Source organism: Cupressus sempervirens, chromosome 5, assembly GCF_028749045.1.
Source record: "Cupressus sempervirens isolate cs-2001-9-10 chromosome 5, ASM2874904v1, whole genome shotgun sequence".
Taxonomy (NCBI): Eukaryota; Viridiplantae; Streptophyta; class Pinopsida; order Cupressales; family Cupressaceae; genus Cupressus; species Cupressus sempervirens.
Genome location: NC_143122.1, coordinates 468,692,105 through 468,716,249, shown reverse-complemented (window position 1 = coordinate 468,716,249; position 24,145 = coordinate 468,692,105). Strand labels below are relative to the sequence as shown.

Sequence of the window (24,145 nt, the reverse complement as noted above, 5' to 3'; positions counted from 1 at the left end):
TGAAGCATTTCATTTTTCATGAGTTTTTAATATTTATGCAACCAAATTACAATGCTATCGACTGATTGACATAGATATCACCAAATACATTAACATAAACATCGGATTTGAACAAAGGAAACAATATCAATGAGAACAACGAACAGAATATGAGATTGAGAAGGATTAATAACCCAAAAATTTAAAAGCTACTCCAAATGCAGCCAGCTCACAGAGCAGCAATTCCTCCGGAGGGGACAACGAGAGCAACTGCTACAACAGCCAAACCCAACTTCTTCAACAGAAAACCCAAAAAAAGAGCTTGAGGAGTCAACCCAGTTGCTCCCAGAGCAGCTCCAGACCCCCTCCCGGATAGAGATTTCATCCCAAAGAAGCCATCTGTTCAAAACCGAATTGCGGGAAGCCCTGATAGACTGTTCCATTCTTTGGGAGGAGATGGAGAGTACCCCATCCAGGGGGGTTTGAAGATCTTACCTCGTGATGAGGCTTGAATGGAATATTCTTGTGTTTAATCCAGATCTCAATATCCCAGTAGCAGTTAAACAACTCAAATTCTAGAAGCCTCATCTGTAATATACGTGATATGACTGATTGTATCAGAGGAATCTAAATTAAAGCTGTCCCTATACCATACATAATAGATGGCTCCGACCGACAGAAGAGGAGATAGCTGGGCCAGCTCTGTACGACGAGAAAAATCAGTAAGTCATGCCCAAGCAGCCCCTATCATCCAAAGTTTAAGACAAACCCTTCGTCTTTACTGATAACTTGATGAATTTTTAAACCTAAAACACAATAATCTAACCCTTCAACTTTGACTGAACTTCTGCAGCATAAGCCCTGACATAAACTCCCGTTTCCTATTTTTTTTCGATGTGCACAGGAACCTTATAAGCTCTTTAAAAAGGCTTCTAAGAAATAATACTACTATTTTAGAGCTTGAAAACAAATTTTATCCCTTCTTCTAAAGTAAGGAAATAAAACATTTCTTAAGAAAATTAATTGAAAAAGAATTAAATAAATACATTTTGACTAAAAGAGGCTCTTATTTTTGCTCAAACTTTTTTTTTTTAAAGAGGGGTAAATGCTTTTGACCTAGAGCTATGAACTAGTGAGGCCACAAACGGGGGACCTCATCCCCATGAGATTTGAACCTTGATGGCAAGGATAACAACTCAACAACTTAACCATCACAACATGCTACTATTGGCAATTTTTGCTCAAATTTAAATATAATTAAAAAATGGAAAATAATTCTAAATAATTATTCTACAACATTATCTTAATCTTTCTATCTAAATTTAGTCATTTGAATGATCGTGCAATTTTGGTGATGGTGTATTGCTTTATCCTCTTGCCAATCAAACTTTATCCGAAAGTTACCTAATTTCAATGATTAGAGATTTCCAAGCTAAATTTTCCGTATCCAATTGCCATTGCAAGGAACTTCTGTTGCTAATGTACAATTTTTGGTAATGTGGCAACTTGAGTCTGTATCCTGCAATTCTCAATGCAATCTTCACCAATTTATTCGTAGAGTTGATATTGGAGGGTGCTCCTCATAATGGGATAGGACTAACCTTTTGAAATTAATCTTTAGTGCATCTTGGTCATCTTTAGTAAATCTGAAAAGCAAAGGTGTACAAATGTCAAAAATAGAAAATATCTCTTTTTGTGATCTTTAAGTTCTCTATATTCGTAACTGTCAATAGGGTGGGTTCTTGCTACTCAAGTGGCATTTGTCAAGTGGGAATTCGTCATTGAATTTAATTACTTTTTGGAGCAGCTATAATTTTGTCTCATCATTTCATCAACACTCCAAAATTCCATGGGCTTTAAGCTTGTCAGTATGCTACTACATGCTGAAATAATGGTTCCCATGGAACATTCTAACTCAATAGACATTTAAATGGTGCCCGGAGTTTACTTCAATGAATTGAATAAATCATCAAGGGCCCGTTTGGCAACGGGAATACAAGTGGAATGGGCATATTTAAATTCTTAAAATTTTGAATTCTTCGTTTGGATGCACCAAATCGGAATTGGAATACGAAATAAAATAGGAATACGTATTCCAATTTTGGCCCAAAAATGAGGTTTTGCAAGTCCACCTAAATAGGTGGAATTGGAATACATATTCCTATTCCAGTTTTATTTATTTTAGAAAACATAAGTTTTTGGGTCCACGAATTCCCCATCAAATTCTGGCTGAACCAAACAGAGAATAGGAATACGTACCCCCATTTTCTATTCCAGAATAAGTATTCCAGAATAGCTATTCCTATTCCCCTATTCCTATTCCCGTTGCCAAACGGGCCCCAACTATTGTGAAGTTATCTGCACACAAATTCCTGCCAAATTGTTCTTCCATGTGATACCAACCGATCAAGTTGTTTCCTTTGTGGTGCCTCTTCCAATTTTTGCAGTGAATGCATTCCTACTTCAGACACTAGATTTGCAAGATGAGCAATGTATGCAGTCATTTCCCTATATTTTGCTGTCAATTTTGCCTTTACCTCACTATCTTTCTCCATAATCTCTTCAACATTTTCAGTCGCCAAATACGATAAACTAATTTCTCTTCTCTTTTAGAAAATTTGAAATCAACTTACACTTAAATGAATATTTTTATCAATAGGGAGATAGCCAATCTCAACAATCAGATGTCCTACTTCATTCTTCTTGTAATGCATCTATCTTTTAACTTTCTTTGTCTTTTCTTTCGTAATAAGGTTCAAAATTGCTTCCAAGTTCAAGGGTGGTGCTATACCGTTCTCTTTTTGTTCAAAGTTTCTTGAGCCCACTTTGTGTTGCTCTTACTTAATATTAGAAATTCCACCTCCATGGCTGTAAGTTCTTCAATGGGCTACATCATTGGAGGTGAAGTATGCATACGAGACTTGAGAACTTTAAGAACTACTTCCAGTTGAATTAGAGTTGGAGCAAGGAGGACTACCACTGTTGTTTTAGGGATTGGAGAGCTGCTTATGTGGATAAGTTGCGGAGATATTACTCTTTGTAGGCACTAATCGAGCTTTGTAGGTCCCACACTTCCTTCAGCTCCATCTGAAATTTCCATCTCACCTTTTTGATCTTCATTGTCAATCAATGAGGTCATTGGTAGTTTCCCTTTGACTTTGCTTTGGTAACTTTGTCCTTTTACTTTTTAGTGCAACCTCCATGTGTCCTGCTGTTTTCTTCCCAAAGAATAGTTGATATCTGCTCATAACTGCTTTGTTCATCTTATCTTTGGCTGTACAGTCTTGGATTGGCTAATCAATTGGAGAAATTGTTTGAACATTTCCTCTTGCATGAACAAATGAAGGGGCTAAAAGATCTTTTCCCAAATCTTCCAACTCATTTGATAGTCGCTCTTTGACGTTAATTGCCTTAGTTGAACTTGACATAAAGTCATTCTGCTATTCTTTCTTCTTTGGGTCTTATTGATGCTGGAGCATCAGGTCAAAAATATATTGGTGACAGTTTTGCCCTTTGGAGAAACAGTTTACAGTGGAAAGCGTGTGCAGACCGGGGCAGGCGTGTGCAGAAAGGAGAAAGAGGAAACTAATTATATATTGATGGAGAAAGTTAGTTATCAGGACAGAATGACCAGACAAGAAAGAAGGCAAGATAGATTGGATAAGAACATGAACCAAATGGTTTATGAGATGCATAGTCAAGATTGGATAAAACACAGTGATTTTTTCTTTATTTTTTTTCTGTTTTCGATTACAGAACATACAGATCATGAAGAACAAATGCTGAAAATTTCAACAAAATCCGTTGTGTTTTCGATTTTTTCAATTTTGATCAAAGGTGCATTTTGTCTGGAGGATAGCCACGTCCTTTGTTAATGTGTGAGTTTTTATGTTTGGAAATTTTGCTGAGTTAGGAATTTTTTAAACTATGGCTTAGATATTTCCTTTGCTTGAGTTTATATGTCTTGCCTAAAAAATTTAAATATGCTTTTGCTAGAATTTGAAATTGTTAAATTGTTATTGCAAAAATTGCACACTTGCACAAAGTCAACCCACATGCTCTTAAAGAGAAAAAAAGAGTAGGAATATTAAAGGTTAAAAAAAGAAAAGAGAAAATTGATGTTGGTAGCTTATGTGTAGTGATGGCAAATTGTTTCATAAATATAGCTTATTTTTTAAAATTTTTATGCAGACTTATAAGGGATGTTGCCTTTGTCATTGCAAGTCCAGACTTACTGTTGGCTTCTAAGGAGGTTAGAAATCAACCAACCCCTTGATACTTCCTTTATGGTTAGCTTCTGTTCAAACATTTTGATTACTGGCACTTGGTTTATGCTTAAATATGACATTTCTCTATATTTTGCCATTTCTTGATTTTGAATCTCCATTATAATTTTCACCTTAATTTTTTCATTTCACTTTTAACTCTCCATGGAATCATTAGTTTTTGCTAATCCTTTAAATACTTGGAGGAATTTTGGCTCTTCTACTAGCCAAAGACACATTATGTACTTTTTGATTGGATTCTTTATAATATTTTTGATCAAATTAGGGTACTTTCATTTTATTTGAATTATTTATGTTGGGTCAGTTTCAGTGTTTTAAATAGAAAATTCTTGATTCCGAATACTGTTTTATAACTTCCATGGGTTTTTGTTACCTAGCACACCACTCTTTTATTTTTGTGAAATTAATGTGTTGTCCTACATTTTGTCACCACAATGTACCTTTAACAGTATGAAACTTTTTCAACTTAGTTTCACATTTCTATGAGATAATTCATTATTTAGTTGGCAAACATTGATCAACCAATTGACCCCAATTCACATAATGAACCCTTTTATTGAAGGCTTTCATCAAGTCCTTTTCGTTTTTCATTTTATTAAGCTTATGCTTGATTTTTGAAGCCTTCAACATCCTTTTTCATGTTTTTGAGTGTGTGTTTAGTTGCTTTTAGTCTTTTGGTTTCATCCAATCTCTTTGCATTTGGTTTTCCCTTCGAGTCAGTATATCTTAGGGCTCAATCGGACTTGGTCGTCAAAAGATATGATCATTGAAGTGCCCAAAAAGTGGACTCTCCAGATGCAATTGCATATTTAAAATATCATGTTAGATTTTAATGTTGACATTCACTTTTTGAAAAATATAACATAAATTGACTTTATGTTATGTTTTAAAGTTACTTTATTACTTAAGTGACTTTATCACACTGTATAGTTTTAATATATTCGAGTTTTACTTTATGTTTTATTTTAAAACATCTATAAGTTAAAAATTACTTTTTGAATAAAATTTGCAAATGATATATAAGCTATATAATGTAAATATTATTTTTGACCCCTTTAAGTGATATTAACTCAAAAATTAATAAGACCTGTGCTTAATTGGTCACTTAAGTTTTGCAAACTCAGTAACATATCTTTTTACATGTTTACATGCAAATGCATAAGTAGAGTCCAGTTTTGGCCTAAAAGTGCATATTTTAAATATGTAACGAACTTCTAAGAGTCCATTTACATGAAAACTTCCCTCTACATGCAAAAAGCATTACATGTAATAGCATTTTGAGAGTCCGATTTGCACTAGGAAAGCAATTTGTGGACTTGAGCAAATAAAAAAGTGAGTTTTTAACACATGCAATCACCTTCCTAGAGTCCGATTTGCATGTAAATGGCTTTTCCAAGCCAACATGTGATATGCAATGCCTCTTTTGGAGTACGATTTGCACTTAGGAGGAAAAATAATATATGCAATACGCCCATAGAATGCGATTTTGCATTAGGAGGAATATGTTTGACTTAGCTTGTAAATGCGAAGGGAAAATAAAACACACAAATGCATGCCTAGAGTCCGACTATACATTTCCAGCCAAAACGTTGGCTTTCCAAGGCAAAATAAAACATGCAAATGCATGTTTACAGTCCGTCCATGCATAAAAACTCATGCAAATGCCTTTGAAGAACACGTTTTTGGGCATTTTCTTTCAAAAACACCTCAACCATATGCATTCCATGGGCATATTTTTGTTAAAAATGCCCAGAAATTTGCATTTGGAAGCCACAAACTCCACATTTCCAGCCATGTTTTTGGATTCCTAAGGCAAAAACACCTGTATTGGCACTAAAAGGGCACGTTTTTGTCAAAAATGCCCAGAAATCAACACTTCCAGCTCATGTGTTTGGTATTGGAGAAGGTGTTTTTGCATTTTGATGCAAACTTTGGCATTTAAGATTTACATTTTTTGCCAAAGGCATAAAAAATGACCCATACTTGTGCATTTGAAGGGCAGGTTTTTATTCGAAAACATCCCAATTGATGCATTACATCAAAAACATTTTTGCATTACATAGTTTTGTAACTTGTATTTTGCCTTCAACATGCAAAAATGATCAAGTATTTGAGCATGGAGATTTACATTTGCAAGTTTGAAATGGTCCAAAGCTATCAAGTTGTTGTATGCAAATACACTTGGAGAGTTTGATTTTGGAGAAAACTTTTTCATTTCAACTTCTCTTTCCTCCACATTTGACTCTTTCAGCTCCAAGTAAGTAGAAGATTTCAACTTTGCTTACTTTGCTATTATGTTGCATTGTTTGGCTCATCTTTATCCATTTGTTAAAAAACATGCCATATCTTTTGCATTTTCTCTTTAAATAAGATGAAATCTTCTCATTTCAAATGCTTGAAAATCCTCCAAACTCCAAAAACGAAATTGCACGTAGAAGAAAATCTTGTAGTTTGTCATGTCCAAGTCAATAGCGAGAGGTATGTTTTTGTTTTGTGCTTAGTTTTCTTGTTTGTTTCTTTGCTTCTTTTGGTTTCCTTTATTAGAAGAAAGTTGCAGATTCCTTCCCAAGAATGCAAGTACATCTACATCTTTTTACCTTCCATATTTTCATGGCAATGCATATTCCATCCATTTTTCGTACACATGCAATTGCATTCTCTTAACCTGATTACATGCGTACTTCAAATAATTACTACATGTAATCAGCGCTTGAGAACCTGATTTCGGTAACAGGTCACTCTTTTAAATAGCATAGTCGTCATTTGCACACATCCTTATGCACCTAGATTATAGTATTGGCCATACAAATGAAAATCCATCATTACCCACATGCAATCCATCCTTCTAAGTCCCAATTTGTCCAAATACATATTCTTTCCGGATCATTTCCCGCCATCAAGTGTTCCATGAGTATCTAATGAATACTCCAAATACCTTGTTCTTCATAGATCTGCCTTTGCCAATCAAAGACTAACAACTTCATGGAGCCAATCCCTTTAGATGATGTATTTACTTTGGAATTTCCATGTTGCAGCACAAGACATGTCCATGCCAACAAAATTCAAAGGGAAGATGAATACTAGTTTGATAAGGAGCTGGCTTATGCAACCACATCACTTGTCTCATCTCCTTTGGATCAAGTATCAAATATAGAGATTGGGCATGTAGACATGACTGATTTCCTACAAAGGATTGAAGCCCTTGCTAATAGAGAGATGAAACATGTCAAAAGAAGCAATATTCATCTGGTGTCTACTTTTCCCATGGCTGCCTTGGAACCTGAGTTTGTCTCGGGATGTGCTCAACATTTCAGCCCTAAGACAAAAACAATCAAGAATGTGGATGACAAGGTCATCATTACTCTAGATCCAAACATCATTGAGAAAATCTTCAAAGTTCCTCAAAATTCAAAGCTATGGAATCATACCAAATTGGATTATCAAAGGCACATGAATACATATTGGTTGGATAATAAGAGAACTAATTTTTTTAGGTGGCCCGAAACTAGTGTTACCAGCCTCGGACTTGGTCAAGCCCAAATTGGGCTCGGACTCGAACTTAGTAGCCAGACTTAGTAAGGACTCGGGAAATTAAAAAACCCAAGAAATTTAAAGATTTTTAAGGATTTTAAGTTTTTTTTATGCATCATTTAGCTAATTAACATCAAATACACAATAATTGAGATAAATAGAAGCTTAACAGTAACAGATTTCCACAATCCATTTGTAAAGTACTGAGTTTTCTGGATTAGATTGTGTTTGTTTATTTCATCAACGTTTCGGATCACACTACATGATCCATCATCAGGATAAGAAAGTGCAGGGTAGTAAGATATGCAGACTGGACCTTTCTCAAGAATTATAAGAAGAGAAGGGGGAAGCTCGTAAAACCAAGCAAAGCTAAAAATAGAAAAAATAGAAAAAATAGCAAAAAAGGGGGGTATCCCCACCAAAAAGTATAAGAAAGAAGAAAAAATGAAAGAAAAAGGTTTAAAAGAAGGAAACTAAACAGAAAAAATAGCTCCATATATATAGAAACAACAATTAACATATATCCTGCCTTTATATATATATATATATATATATACGCAAAATAGCTATTAATATCTAGGCTATTATATAATAAAATAGCTATATGGGTAATGTATAGCTATGTAACCACTTACAATAGCTAAAGGATCAAAATATAGTTATGTACAAGAAAAATACGATATACTATGAAAGAAATATATAACTAAATAAGAAATATTTAGGAAATATATGCCAATATATATATATGTCTATATGCGATATAAGTAAAATGTACTAGACATATATATATATATAAAGGGTTGAAAAAAAAAAAAAAAAAAAAAAAAAAAAAAAAAACCAACAATCTATATGTATACCAATTTTAAGAAAACAAGAAAGTGAAATTGACCAAAACTGCAAAGAGAATTGAGTAAAAATAAATAAGAAGGAATTGGTATACATATAGATTGTTGGTTTTTTTTTTTTTTTTTTTTTTTTTTTTTTTTCAACCCTTTATATATATATATATATATATATATATATATATGTCTAGTACATTTTACTTATATCGCATATAGACATATATATATATTGGCATATATTTCCTAAATATTTCTTATTTAGTTATATATTTCTTTCATAGTATATCGTATTTTTCTTGTACATAACTATATTTTGATCCTTTAGCTATTGTAAGTGGTTACATAGCTATACATTACCCATATAGCTATTTTATTATATAATAGCCTAGATATTAATAGCTATTTTGCGTATATATATATATATATATATATATATATATATATATATATAAAGGCAGGATATATGTTAATTGTTGTTTCTATATATATGGAGCTATTTTTTCTGTTTAGTTTCCTTCTTTTAAACCTTTTTCTTTCATTTTTTCTTCTTTCTTATACTTTTTGGTGGGGATACCCCCCTTTTTTGCTATTTTTTCTATTTTTTCTATTTTTAGCTTTGCTTGGTTTTACGAGCTTCCCCCTTCTCTTCTTATAATTCTTGAGAAAGGTCCAGTCTGCATATCTTACTACCCTGCACTTTCTTATCCTGATGATGGATCATGTAGTGTGATCCGAAACGTTGATGAAATAAACAAACACAATCTAATCCAGAAAACTCAGTACTTTTTAAATAGAAGCTACTTTGCACATACACAACTTTTCATAGATCACGTAAATATAAATTCGAATTTTTGAAAGAAATTACTTAAAGTTAAACTGAATAACATAATAGAAATCTGAAATATAGTGTAACTATCAAATGTCTACAATATCCATGGAATATGCAATCCATGGAATCAAAAGTTCAAAACATATATCAAAAGAAATGCTCATAGTAGCCTATGTCTTCCTCCGAGTACGTGTAAGATACGTCATGGAAGACTCTAGATGTAGATGTCGAGCCTAATGTCCTCAATTTAAAAGTACCCCTGTACAATGTTAAATTTTTAGCTAGCATCAATATTAATGAGGAAATTATTGAAAAAAATAGCTGGTAGGATGGTTCTTCTTTTTAAAGCATTAATGAAAGAGGTTGTATGACTAACTAATTGGTTCCCAAGATGTCCTAGTCAATGTCAAAGTTAAAAGGAACCTAAACATTGATTCTATACAATGGTTCCTCCTCTTAAACAGCTCGGTGCAATTGTATTGAGTCAAAAAGAGTCTGTATTGAGTCAAAAAGTACCTATTTTAGATGTTTCTTGCATATTAAAAAGTTTGTTGTTAGTGTTTTTTGGACTGATTTTAGTTCTTCACCCCTAGTCTCCATGATTGCAATGTGTTCGAAACTAGTCTGGACTTTTTTAATGCAGTTTTCCAAGAAGCATTTGACCTTTATTTTTAGGAGATACGTAGGGATGAGATAACAAGAATGGTTTTCTAGAAGATTCATTTATTTTGAAATTATTTCCCAAGTTACAATGATTATGTAGATCCTCACGGACAAATTATAAAGATCTTAAATGAAGGATCTGTTGTTGTCAAGAAAGAATTTAAGAATACACATTTGTGGCCGCACAATATTAGGATACTGGATGAAAAATGTATAAAAGAATACATGGAGTTCCAAAAAGAACATATAAAATCCATAAGTATACTTACTTGGAGAATAATAATTGAAGATGATGTTAAAAATGATTAAAGTTTCCTGATTATTGTTTATAAGTCACAGTTTTTGGACTCTAGTCATCAAAATGTTTCATTTTGTGTTGTAAAGAGTGGCTCGGTGTTAGCCATATTATGAGTCGCCGTAATTTGAACTTTTCCTAGGTTGCCTATCTAGTCATTGAAGCTTCTCATTGTCATTTCATGTTCTCCCGATCATCAAAAACATTGCACAAAGTCACCCGAAGCTTCATGTCTTTTCTCGTCTTTGTCTGAACCTCTTTGAACCACTTTGAACCTTAGTTCAAAGTAGTTCAGCCGAAGGTTTTTATGCTGACCTTTGTTTCCTGCAGGTAATTCACACAAGACTCCGGTATGTTCATTTGAACCACTTCGAACCCCTTTGAAGCTTGGTTCGAAGCAGTTCAAAGCAATTCTATAACTAAGGCCCTTCGACAAAATTGATTGTGGGTTGGTGAAATCGCCAGGTTCATGTGGCATGAATTATGACGTCAGGAGGTAATCATAAAAAGGGGGTGCCTTAATTTCGAGCATGGGAAAATGCCATCATGACTTAAAGTGAAAAATCTTTTCGCTAAAGGAAAGATTGGGTGTCAGATAAAGCTAATCATTGTCAGGATAGCCGCAAAAAAGGACCTATTTAATAAAAAGGTCACGTTGAAAGATTTCGAATGTGTGAACTTAGCCTTAATTGATCTATCATGAATGCCTCATTACAAGGCTGTATTTTCGCATGTAAGTTTTCTTTTTCTTAAAAAGAGCATAGTCTTTCTTTTTGTTTACCATGCGAAAAGGAAATTTGGAGGAGCTGCTAAGAGATAGGAAAAGAAGGTATTTTCTCAGCGAGTTGCAGGTGAGAACACAAAAAAGCCTTCCTTTGTTCTACCGTTTATGTGCATTTCAAAAATAAAATCAGTTCGAACCTTGTTTTCCTTGTTTAAGATGAAATCCGTATTGCATTTCTTTGGTAATGTGTCAAGTCTGGAGTGCAAAAGACCCGTTATTTGTGATACGAATTTAGAAGGTGTTAGGCTGGAAAAATTACAGTCGAATTTCCTTGAGCAGGCTGATGAATTAAATGGTTGTATGGAAATTCTGACTAGTGGCCTGATTGAAGCTGCAGCCTTCCCTCCTTCCCTGTTAAGCCCTGAATTGCTCCAGCTTTGTATTGACCATTATGATGTAAGGAGTAAGAGTATCCTAAATAAGGATGCAGAACCTGTTCTATCAATATCTAGGGAGACCATCGCCTCAGTACTGCGACTACCATAAAGTACATTTGCTGCATTTTCTCCCATCCAATCCCTAGCTGAATACCAAGAAATCCCAAGAGAATATTGTAACATCCTTGCCAGAAAGTGGACGACTAATTATGGTGGAGGTTCAAGACTACCCAAGATAGTCACAAAGGATCACCTAAAGCCCCATATTCATGATCTTGTAGTGATGTTACATAGAGTTAAGGGTTGAGCTGATGTCCTCCTTTTTGAGGAATGGATGTTCTATTATGTTGAAATTATTTTAAAGGGAGAACAATGGATAGATTGGGCAGAAATAATTGCTAGCTCTTTAAGAACACAACTTAGACATGCTAAGGAAACCAAGGAGAATTTCTACATGGCTTCTTACCTTACATACTGCATAGCTTGTGTTAGTAATCTCACTTCCCTACCCCATGAGATTTGGAGTGAAGAGATAACAATCTATCAATATTGTCCCCTATTGTAAAAAGATAAAGTGTTGGAAAATTTTAGAAAGGTGCACGATGTATTGATAGAAAGTGTACATTTATCTCGGAAAAAGTCACCCATGCCCAGGCTATCCCCAGAAGCTCAAAAACTAATTCAAAATTATGGAAGCTATTACATATAGTTCCCGAAGTTCACCTATTTGAGGATAGGTGGATTCAAAGATGAGCCCATAAGGTTACCGCGCTATACACTTGACTGTTTTGTTTTAGCCAAGTTCTGCAAGCAGCTGTTCTCTATTATTAAGGATAATCTCTCGCAAGAAAATTGGGAGTTGGTGTTTCCTATCAAGCTTGGCCCTTTGACTTGTAGCAGCATGATCAACACTTCAGTTATAGGAAGCAATTTGCTCGGCTTTGGTTTTGGGTCTTATCAAGGGAGAAGGGATTTTGATAGTAAGGGATTTGCAGCTCGAGTTCTTGGTCTGAAGGGTCAGTTGTCCACAATTCCACATCTGGAGGATTTATGGCAGGATTGTAAGAATGAAGAAGAAGTGTTAAAAAAGGACAATTCAAGATTAATGCTTCAACAAATCAATTTCCTCAAATTGAAATTTCAACTTGAAGGAGTAATTGAAGATGGTTCAGATATTATTGAACCTGGGTGGGAGGAAGCCAGCGAGTTAAGACAATTAGAAGTGGATTGGAACCAAGGAGAAGAAGACGATATAAATTTGAGAACTAGATCCATCCTCACTCATACAAACAACTGAATTAGGAGGTAGAGCATGAAAGTAGTCAATGAACCGTCTCCAAAAACGGTTTCTTTTTCTGAACCACTGACCTCTGACATCCAAGTTTCATCTCCTGTTGCAGGTGTGTCAACTCTCAACAAGCAGAAAAAGACGCCACCACTTACACAGAACACGATTCCTCAAACTAGATCTAAAACTATGTCCGAAGCCCTCATGCAGCAAGAAGTTCAGAAGGAAAGGATGTTGACTCAAGGACAGGATTCGGGTGATGGTTTCGGTTTCTCAGACAATCCTGATGGCGACGTGCAGTTTATTGACGCTCCTAGGGCACACCAGCCTAAATTCATAACTCCTACACGGGATACCCAATCAATCTCCACTACCCCCATTGTCTCACCCTGGTTGTCGAGCTCAGTCAGTAAGAAAATAAATTTGCAGCCAGTATGCACGCCTATGAAAGACATTGTAACAAAATATGCAGCATGTGGTTCCAAAGTTAAAAAGATGAAAACTGATGCCCATTTAATCAAAGACCCAGTAACTGGGAAAATCATAGTAGAGCTAGCTACATATAAGCAGAAGTTTGAAACTAGAGAGATTGACAACGAATGCTTCAAAGTTACTTCGGTTGAACTTGGAACCATCAATAGAAATACAGGCAATAATTTCTTTAAATTTTCTGCTGATCATATGTTAACCCAGTTTGAAAAGGATAGCAGGGAGCAAAAGGAACTCGAGGCCTTAGTGGTGACTATGGCTGCTTATATTGATTCTTTGATGAGTCTCGGAGCCTTACTGGTTGTTCAAGCTCCTTAATCCTTTGACCCCAATTCTGTAGACAACCAACAATTGGTAAAATAGATGCAAAAGGGAAAGCTGCTCTCAGATGCAATGCAAGATTGGGTGAATGCTATTATCAAAGAAGGTAACAAGTTTATCCTAGAATTCAGCACTGTGTATGCTGAAGGAGAAATGCTCTTAGGAGAGATTCAAACTCTGATTCCAGGATGGGAAACCAAATGGAGCCGGTGCCAGGTAGTTGTATTTTAGGTGACTGAAGTTGAAAGATTTGGAGTGTTTAAGTTTCTAAGTGAGAATCCGATGAAAAATGTGGATTCCTATATGTTGTTCATCATGAAAAATAACATGGGTTGCAAAGAATCGATTTATAAAGAAGCAATTAAAGAAATGCCATCCATTGAAAGCAAGATTGCTGGGATGCATGAGGAGCTTCTTAAGGACATGAACATAGTAAACCCTACAAGAATTCTACAATTTGATGATGGGAACATGGATTCTGAAGCATTAACAAAGAGCTTCAATGATGCTGTTGAAAAGATCAAAGATAATGAAGCACCTATTGCTAGTGATTTCACCACACTAACAAATATCAAATCCATGTTATGTTTGAATAGGAATCTCATGCAACGTTAGAGCTTGAAAATCAAGGAATTCAAATGGCAAAAGGATGTGTGTAGGGCTAAGCTGTTGAGTTTGAAGAACCCCCATTCCCATGCGATGCAAGAATTCATGAACACCTTCAGAAGCTGGAAATTGGTGAGGCAAACCGTGGGCAAAGAAGAAAAGACCGGCGATGAAGTTTGATTGGGATAGTTACTTTTGGTCATATTTTGGCAACCGTTTAAATTTTTTTTTTAATATTCATATCTCAACTGTTTGAACCGAAATGGCTAGGCTTTAATGGAGGCCTTTCGGATTTGTAATGAAACTATAAATGCTGGGGCATTGAACTAATTAGGGGTTAGAAAAGATAGCTAGAAAATATTTTGATAAGTAGATACTTTAACAGTAATCAACAGATAGCATATATATGTTTGCTTTTGAATGATTGTGTGCATGAAGAAAGTTTTATAAATATATACATATCATCTTGGATCCTGCTTTGAAACTTGGTGTTCGAAGTGTTTAAATCATTGTTACTTTGTGAGCTTTGATTTATTGATTGGAGGCATCTGTTGCTGTTTCTGTCGTGGTTTATTTTAGCTGAATTTTCTGAATGATTTTATTAAGTTGTTATATAATTCCTTTCTTTGAATAAGTGTTTTCGGAGAAAGTTTGTGAATTGTTTTTCCTTTATTGCATGAATGGATTGTTACCTCACTACGCAAGAGTATGTGAAAGTCCTTATGCGCTTTTTGAAAAAAGTGCGAAACTAATTTTGGATTCATTGATAAATCTTTCAAAGGGAGCTATACCTATAAATACAGAGAGAACAAATAACATGAAGTTTTCTCAGCTATTGTGAACACTTTTGTACTTTCCAAATCTTTGGCATAGAGTAAATTATTATCATATAAATAGAAAGACAATCTGTTTAGTAACACTCGGGACATTAAAAAAATGTTTTTTGTCCCTTTTAGACGCTGCCTGCTGGCTAAGTCAGGTTGACGGGATTCGGCCAGAGGCAATTTGGCTCGTTTTGCTTGGCTTGCTAAGTCCTATAGCGCTGCCCAAAACAGTACATAGATCTGACTTCAAACCATAAGTTAAGGATTTAATAACTCTTCTCAATAGAATTTGTGACCTCAAGGAATCTTGTGATTTTAAACCATGGATGTATAAGTTTATTCTTTAGATTTTTGATAACAAGGAACCTATCTACTGAGGAGAACTTATAAGTACATTGCTATGTGAGCGGTTGGTTAATGTGGGAACACCAAGACCTTTCTACATGAATTTATACTTGGTATACATTGCTACAGCCATGAGAATGTTCTCAGGATTGTCCACCAACGGACAATATTTCCTATCTGGGACTATTATGATCAGATCACATTGACAAAGCAATATCATTACAGGAGAGTCCAAGACGCAATTTTTGGACATTTTAGGTGTCAATTTGACAAAGGGTTGGTAATTAGAAGTGTATTAGATAAAGCCTAGGAGAGGGTAAATCAGTTCAGATGCATCTTTTTGCAATTTCCAACTTTCACCTATTTGAGAGTTGGTTATTTTCAAATGGAACTATATACCTTACCAAGATATCCTACTGATAGGATTATTCTGATGGAGTTGGCCAAACAACTCATGGAGGTGCAATCGTACCAACAGTTAGCACAGGCTAGGATTCAACATTACCACTGCTAAACCTCCATTAATTGGTCAGTATATGCTCAATTCGGTATACAAATCAAAGGCAATGTAAGTAGAACTTCAACTTATCACCTTGAAGAAATTCAAAATTAGGTTCAACTTCAATTATCAAAGAATGTATTCAAGAATCAAAAGAGCATTCATCCATGTTCATCACATGGAGGATCTATGGATTGATTTGCACACAGAGGTGGACATCATGAAGATAGACTATTGCAGGCTCACGTTGCAACAAATCATTGACCTCAACATGGTTGAGATTCCACCAGTTTTTTAGGTTGAAGATGATGGCGTCATCCTAGATCCAAAATATCATATGGCTGGTTTTGACAAGCATTGTCCATTTCCTATTCAATGCCAACAGAAGGAAGGCAATTCCATCTTTGATAGATTCCAATCTATCTTAGTAAATACCAATAAGTGGCTGAAAATCCAAGGCCTCAAAAGAGTACATTCAAAACTGGGGTTAAATTGTAATCATTTTAGACCTATTGGAAGAACATCTCGTCTGGAAATTACAAGCAAGGACTGTTTTCCCTCTTCAGTGTTGGCTAAAACTCTCAAATTCAAGCTTAAAGGCAGAAAAAGATCAAAACCACCTCTAGAATCTTCTCAAGCATCCACACAACCTCAAGAATCAGAGGAAGAAATTGATGAACAAGATGAAGGGGAAGAGGGAGAGATCATGATCATATCTCCCCCATGATCAACAAGAAATCATGATCCATCCATTTAGGAAAGACCCTTCTTGGATACCATAGACAACGATGTGGACTCATTCTCCACTGTTTTTGCACCTACTATTTCCATCTTGGAAGTGAACATGTCAACACTTCCCATCTCTTTGGCAACTCCTCCTATCCTCATAGCAGCGTAGTGTGAGAACTTGGGAAATGTGTTTGAAGTTTTTCCAACTCTCACAAAAGATCAAGTTTCCCAACTTGATACTTCAGTTGCAGGGTTTGAGATGTTCATGACAAAGTCATCTCAGAAGACACCCATGGTTTTGGCCATGCAAACTAAAGCATGCACAATTACAACAGAAATACAATCATGATCAATGTCTGTTGTAGCCACTGACCCTATTCCAACAAATGAAGGTTTTAGCTTGCCTGCGTGGTTGGGAAATATTACTATGAAGAGAAGGAAGGTTGTAGTACCTCTAGACAATTTTCATGTCAAAAAGACTAAGGTAGGGGTCCCATGGGAGGGTCTTGGGCTCTATTTTGTGGAGTGGGTAGCTCCATGGTAATATTTTGTAGGGGGCTAAAGGTTTACTTGGAATCTTTTCCTACAAAATAAGAGCTTTGACTTTTTAGCCCTCTCAATTTGAGTGGGTGAAAATGGGTTGGGGCTAGATTAATCTTGACCAACTTAGGAGTTTTTTCTGCCACATGTCAACAATCTATTTAAATTTTTTAAAGTGATATTCATGGGACGACTAACTTCCTTATATTAAGGAGCTAAAATTTTAAAGCTGAAACAAATTTAAAAAATTCAGGGGACCGTTCACGTTTAAATTTTCCTAAAAACTCTCAACTGCCACCCGCTTCATTTTTAAGGAAGCCTCCCTCCATGGGACTCCAACCTAAGTCTAAATCTTCGAAAGCCAAGGTCATTTCAAGGATTGTTGTTGATTTTGAGAAAATCAAGTATGCCGAGGTCGCAGAGCCTTTGGTAGATGAACCAGCTGAGGAGCTCAACCATTAAGATTACAAGTTCACCAAAGTTGAACTTGGTAAACAATCATGGCTGGGGTATTTACAAGATACCCAAGATGCACTTGCCAATTTTTCAAAGAGCAATCACGAGCTTTGGGAGAAGAAGAATCAACTGAAGCAGGAGGTTGCTTGTCTTAATGATGTCATCCGTCAACAGTTTTCATAGCCTGTAGTCATCACACCTTTAGAAAACTCAAGAGAATCGAAAAGCCGGAGCAACAAAGGCTTGGTTCAAAGAAGTGATCTCTGAAGGAGTTCAATCCATCAAGGATGCGGTAAAAGTTCTTGAACGCATTAGAGGTGTTGAGGAGATACATGGCATGATTGCCTTTTTAAATCAAGAAACCAACACCTTGAAAGAAATTTTGGGTGTGTGGAATCAAATGACAAACGTTGACCTTGATACCTTGATTGCATTTGACGTCATCCCATCTAATATGTTCTACATATATTAGGGACTCATGGGTCATAAGGTGGAGGTACTTGGAAAACTTCTAACAAAGTTACATGAAGCTTTAGAAGGTTGTCATTAAGTGGAAACAAAGATCATGTGCGATCTAGAGAAAATGGGATGCAATGTCCTTATTGAACATGACAACCTATTTATAGAAGAAATGACCACAAAATATACTAGCAGAGTCAATGCTGATATTGATTATGAGGAATTCAGATTTCACGCAATGAACATGTTCGCTACGTATAAATTTGTAGCAAAACACTTGTGGGATTCTCTTGCAGAAAAATACGAAATTGTAAAATCAGCACATGCGGATGTAGTCAGAATTTAAGCTATCTTGATGACAATGGAGATCCCAAATCTTCCTACGTTTCATGATTGTGTCGCCAAACATAAGGCTTTTCAAAACAATCTTTAGGATTGATTCAACTTTTTCTCTATTCTTCCTTCAATTTTTTGTTTTTTCATGTTTGTAGTTGGAGAAGATGAATTGCATGCGATGCAATTACATGTAATTCGATTGCATGTCCTCATGACATGTAATTCTTCTCACCTAGTTTTACTAGGTCAAAGTTGGTTGAGTTGCTCCCACTTTTTTCTCCCTTTTCTCACTTATTTTCTTAGAAAAGGAGTGCCTCTCTCATTGTAAAAATAATCTTTTGTTGTATGCAAGAAAGCTCTGAAGAATTGTGCAAGCATAACTTTGATTGTGTAGTACTGTTTTAATGAAAGTGAATACAAAGAAGCATTTGCAGTTGGAACTTTGATTGAGTGCAATTGTGATAGTGCAAATTGGAAGCTCTGACTGTGGTTTGCATATGTTATCTTTGATTCATGTTATTGTTGTGTGTTTAAATAATTGAGTTTAAAAGAGTTAAGAAGCAATTGGAGCTGAAGCTTGATTGGGAGTGATTGCGGTAATACATAGACTTGAAGCTTTGACTATAGCTTGTATTACCTTCTCAATTCCACAAAATAGTTAGAATTCCCTACTTCTGGAAGCCTTTGTGCCGCAATGGTAGAGGATATTCTTATAGAATAGATTAGAACAAGACTTAGAGCCAAACCAATATGCTTTCAATCAGCCTTTGAGTTGGTGTTGGTTTATTGGTATCGCCGTTTCCAACTATTGGATAGAAGTGTTGTTAGAGATTTCATCTTGCCCATTACTCGCTTTGTGGGTAAGTGGATTCTTTCTTGAAAGTTAAGAGGAAAGAATCTTAGTAACACCCTTTCAAAACCTCTCAACTTCTTGCTTACCTTGAATTGATCCAAGAAACAATGAGAAGGGGGAGCCTTTCCTTAAAGGTAGGAGAGACTATCTCATACATAGTGGCTGGTCCACCTATTTTGTGATTGAATTTTAACAAATTGTCAGTTTTAAAATATCCACCCAACAAAATGCTTCCCATATTTCTGACAATGCTAGGGAATCTTGAAATGTTTATGTAGACATCATGTTTCTTAGACATCTCCTATTCTTAGGTCAAAAAATTCTACTTTTTTCCTATTTATTTGACCACAATGAGTCCCACCCAAATTACACTAGTTGACTATTAGAAAAATAAAACTATCTTGAATGATCCTAAGAACTCCATAAAAAAGTAATTGCTTATATCATAAAAGTTAGTTTTTGTTATTCTAGATTTAGCAAGTTATGGTTGTCAATATGTTGTAGTATGGTCAATATGCCATGGTAATATTGAACAATTGAGTTTACAAATGAATCTGATGTTGGTTTGTGCACATGCATATGATGATACACAAACAAATCGACATATTAAAGCGTTGCTATTTTTATTCTCAATAGTCCATGGTAATTGTTGATTATTTTACTCACCATCAGAATTAGAGGTATCAAATCACAAGTTTTATTTGCAGTTGATTTGCATATGATTACAGATGTTTTAAAACAAGAAAAGGACCAAAATGCCTTCGAATTCTCTATAAAACCCTTTTAAACCCTTGGGGTTATCTAACATTGACACTTTATGTTATAAAATAGAGTTGACCAGCTTGGGTTAGTCATAATCACTTACAGTGATTGGTCAATGCCACTAATCAACATAGTGCAACTGACCCCCTTTACCGTTTTACCAACATAGCAATGTGAATGGCTCATCGCCATTTCGTAACATTCAACAAAGGTAGACTTCACATCTTTGCAAATTAACAATGCCTCACCAATTCACAAAACTCATTTTACGCCAAGGTTTCACTTTTTCTATTGGGAAGAAGGTAGGTTTAGTAGTGGGGCTAGGGGCCCATCCTTGAGGTAATAAAAGAATGCCACGTGCCCCAATGGACAAAGTGGTGTAAAAGCAATCTTGTATCACTCAAAAATATGTTTAGAGATAGTTTCTATTTGACGTTTTTGCATTTTTGGATACCCATTTGGGAAAAATAGAGATTCCAAGTCTCATATGTCAATTGTTATTATTTTGGGTTAGTATTTTTGTACACCTCAGGATACGTGCAAATGCAAACTATCAATTATTTTGTTATAGAGCCATAATTATAAAAAAGTTAGAGGGTGTAAGTTGGAGGGAAGGTTGTAATTAAAATTTCAAGCGCTCCAGAAAAATAATCAAGTCAAAAGGTTTCATGGTTTGAAAGTTATGGCACTTTTAAGTTGCTCAAAGACATCCTAGGAACACTTCAGAGTCAAATTTGAGGCACTAAATGGTTGAGGGCGACTTTAGGCGGAGATTGTTTTCTAGAAATGTAAATGGTTCAGTGATTGTAGTCCTAGATCAAATGTTACCCCTCTCAAAAATTAGAACACTTTATTTGGAAGCTTTTATTTTTGCACCAACTTCTAATTTGAATTGTAGAAGCTCTGTTTTGGTGCTGGTTGTCAAATGTCAAAATGTAAATTGTATTCCTAACCTTGAATCTAAGACATGCTATTTAAGGCCCATCCTTGAGGGAGGTGTAAAGGCATTTTTTGGTTGAGAAGGTGTTGTAAGAAGAGTTTCTTTTCTAGAATTTGATGATATTGTAGCCCATAGGGCATGTAGTCCGGCCTGTTTTAATTGAAATGCATGTAGTAACTTCTCATTTCAGATAATAGAAATCTCCTTTTTCTATTGTGTTCATTTTTGTCTCAAGTTGTGGCCTCATTAAATGGCATTAGAGCAAGAGTTCCTGAGTGTGTAGACAGATCACTGATTGTGAGGCAGTTTGCACCAAGACTGGGTTGTGGGTTGTGAGAGAGTGAGAAAAAGCCTCCACGAAGAGAAAATGGTGGAAGAGCTGGAAGTGTTCCACTTGAGGTTAGTGCGCTCTAGAGACAAGTGTGAGCATTGCAAGAAGAGATTCATAGAGGGGTGAATCTTGCCCTAAGAGATGAAAGTGAGGATGAAGTCGAGGAGGAAGTAAATGTTTTGCACTAAGGAGAAGGTGAAGTCTTGAACTAAGAGGAGGAAAGGTTTTTTAAGGCCCTTTCCAAGATTGGGAAAAGACGTAAGCTTGAGGTCCTCACATTTTCGGGAAATCTTAACTCAAAGGAGTTAATCAGCTAGTTCAATTAATTAGAGGAATATTTTTAGTATGAAGATATTGAGAATCTTAATAGGGTCAAGTTTGCAAAGGCCAAATTGAAGGGTCATGTAGAAATCTGGTGGTACGTGATTCAACTGGAGATAAATAGAAGGGGAAAGGACAAAATCACAAGGGCGTATCAAATGGTGGATAAAGTAAAGAAGCAGTTCATTCTTGTTAACTATGAGCTTGATTTGTTCAAGAAGGTGCAAGGTATAAAGCAAGTAGGACAAATTTGTCCAGGAATATACAAAGGGGTTCTATTGAGTTTGTATCAGGATAGGGCATGTAGAAGCTAACAAGGAGGTCGCTCGTTACCTTAATGTGTTAAGACAAAACATACAGGAGGAGCTAAGTCTAGTTAGAATGACTAGCATTGAAGAGGCATACTATTGCCTTGAGGGTTGAGGAGAAGTTGAACAAGAAGATTGATGAAAAACAAAGAGGACAAGGCCAAGGAGGAAGTTGCAGTGGTAGGTCTTTTGGAAGCCAAAATGAGGACCAAAAGAAAAATGAAGAGGTGGGTACCAACCGAAACTAGAGGAATGAGGGTTTTAATCACTCTCGTGATCAAAATTATGGATACCAACAAGGACGAAGAAGAGGAAGAGGACAAGGCCCAAGAAGAGGAGGCTTCTGTGGCACATGTTTTCACTGTGGAGAAGGCCATCGAGCTTATGAATGCCCTCAATGCCAAGGAAGGACAAATATGAGAGTTGAAGGCCAAGCAAGGGTTGCACATGTGGATCAAGATGCCAAGTCATCACATTCATAAGATGTTGAAAGAGGAGAAGTCCAAATTAACAAAAGAGTCTTGTTGAGTGGTGTAAATGAACCTGAACAAAGGAGTTTGTTTCGTACTGGGTGAAAGTGTGAGGGTAAATGTTGTGATGTGATTATTGATGGTGGGAGTGTTAACAATTTGGTGTCAGATGAAATGGTCACGAATTAAAGCTCAACAGAGAAACACCCACATCTATACCGGATTGCCTAGGTGCAAGATGATCACAAGGTCCTAGTTAGTGAAAAATGCTTGGTGAAATTCAAGATTGGAAGCTACCACTGTAATGTCCCCATTTTTAGCAGGTTCTTGTAGTTGGCCAGGTCAGTTCATCGTTGCGACCCTCGTGAGTTGACAATAGGATTTGAGGGTCTTAGTTGTGTGGTTATTGGCTTTCCAGCAACCTATGGTGTGTTTTGGCTCCGTTTGAGGAACTTACTATTTATAGTAAGTCAATCTGTTGGTTTTGATGAGCTTATTTGGGTTAGAGGACTTGGTTTCACGTCGGTGTGGGTTGGCTCTAGTTTCATACCATCCATTACGGGATGGGTTAGCACCATCTTTTGCAGATGGGATTTATAGCTGCTTGCAGTATCTACACACCTCAGACATTTTGGCCAAGGTTGGAGTTGGTGTTAGTGATTCAGGTACCTATGGTTGTTACCATTTCCACAGTGTAGTTGGGTGTGATTATCAGTTTAATGAGAACTCAAGTGTGGACAGAGTTGGTATTTTTGTTGCGTTGAGTTCCGATGAGTTGTTACCTTCATCAGCGCCTCGAGTCAATTTTCAAATGATTTTGATGTTGATGTCCATTATTCAGGTGTTGGTGCCACATGAGTTGTTTGTACACAGCAAGGATAGTACGCAGTTCTACCTTTGGGATCTAGGTGGATTGTGATGTCCATTTTGCTCCAGGATTGCTTGGGGACAAATAATCTTTAGGGATGGAGGACTGTAATGTCCCCATTTTTAGTAGTTTCCTGTAGTTAGCTAGGTCAGTTCACCATCGTGACCCTCGTGAGCTGACAATAGGATTTGAGGGTCTTAGTTCTGTGGTTATAGGCTTTCTAGTAGCCTATGGTGTGTTTTGGCTCTGTTTGAGAGACTTACTATTTATAGTAAGTCAATCTGTTGGTTTCGATGAGCTCAGTTGGGTTAGAGAAGTTGGAGGATGCTCTCAGTTTTTATTTCGGGCTTCCAATTTTAGCTCCAAGAATCTTGGAGGGAGCGTCTATTTATAGTAAGTCACCTCGTCAGGTTCATTCATCATCTTTCATCATCAGGATCAGTTTAGTGTTGTCAAATTTTGATTCTAATGCCTCTTTAGTTGTTTTCACAAGACGGTTGAATTATTATTATTTATATAAATACGCTGAGGTTGCGATTTTTGATAGTGTTGTCGGTTGGTCACATTAGTATCATAGCTCATTGGAACCGGAACGAAAAGTTCTAAATCATGGGAACAAGAAACAGTGGCCTTACATGTCAGAATTTTAAGTTATGGTGGAAAAGGTCATTTTCGGAGCCAAAAACAATTAATAAATCAGATTATAGTGGCGTTTTATTATATTGTAATGTTGTGTGTGGGAAGCTTCTTAAGTGACGTTCATTTGGGAAACTTTGTGTCATTTGGAGATTATAAATATGAGCCCATTTGATGA

General features: G+C 36.0%; 1 protein-coding gene across 5 annotated transcripts in view; it reads left to right on the top strand.

The window, feature by feature from the left end:
* Positions 1-24,145, top strand: part of LOC149556787 (uncharacterized) — a 66,406-nt gene that overhangs the window by 1,050 nt on the left and 41,211 nt on the right. For 3 of the 5 annotated variants that reach the window (XM_089831315.1, XM_089831318.1, XM_089831320.1), the window contains exon 2: positions 4,171-4,231. The exons of the other annotated variants lie outside the window; for them this stretch is intronic. In XM_089831315.1, coding sequence (XP_089687441.1) covers positions 4,171-4,231 — 61 coding nt within the window. The remainder of the gene's footprint in view (positions 1-4,170; positions 4,232-24,145) is intronic. 5 annotated transcript variants of the gene reach the window in all.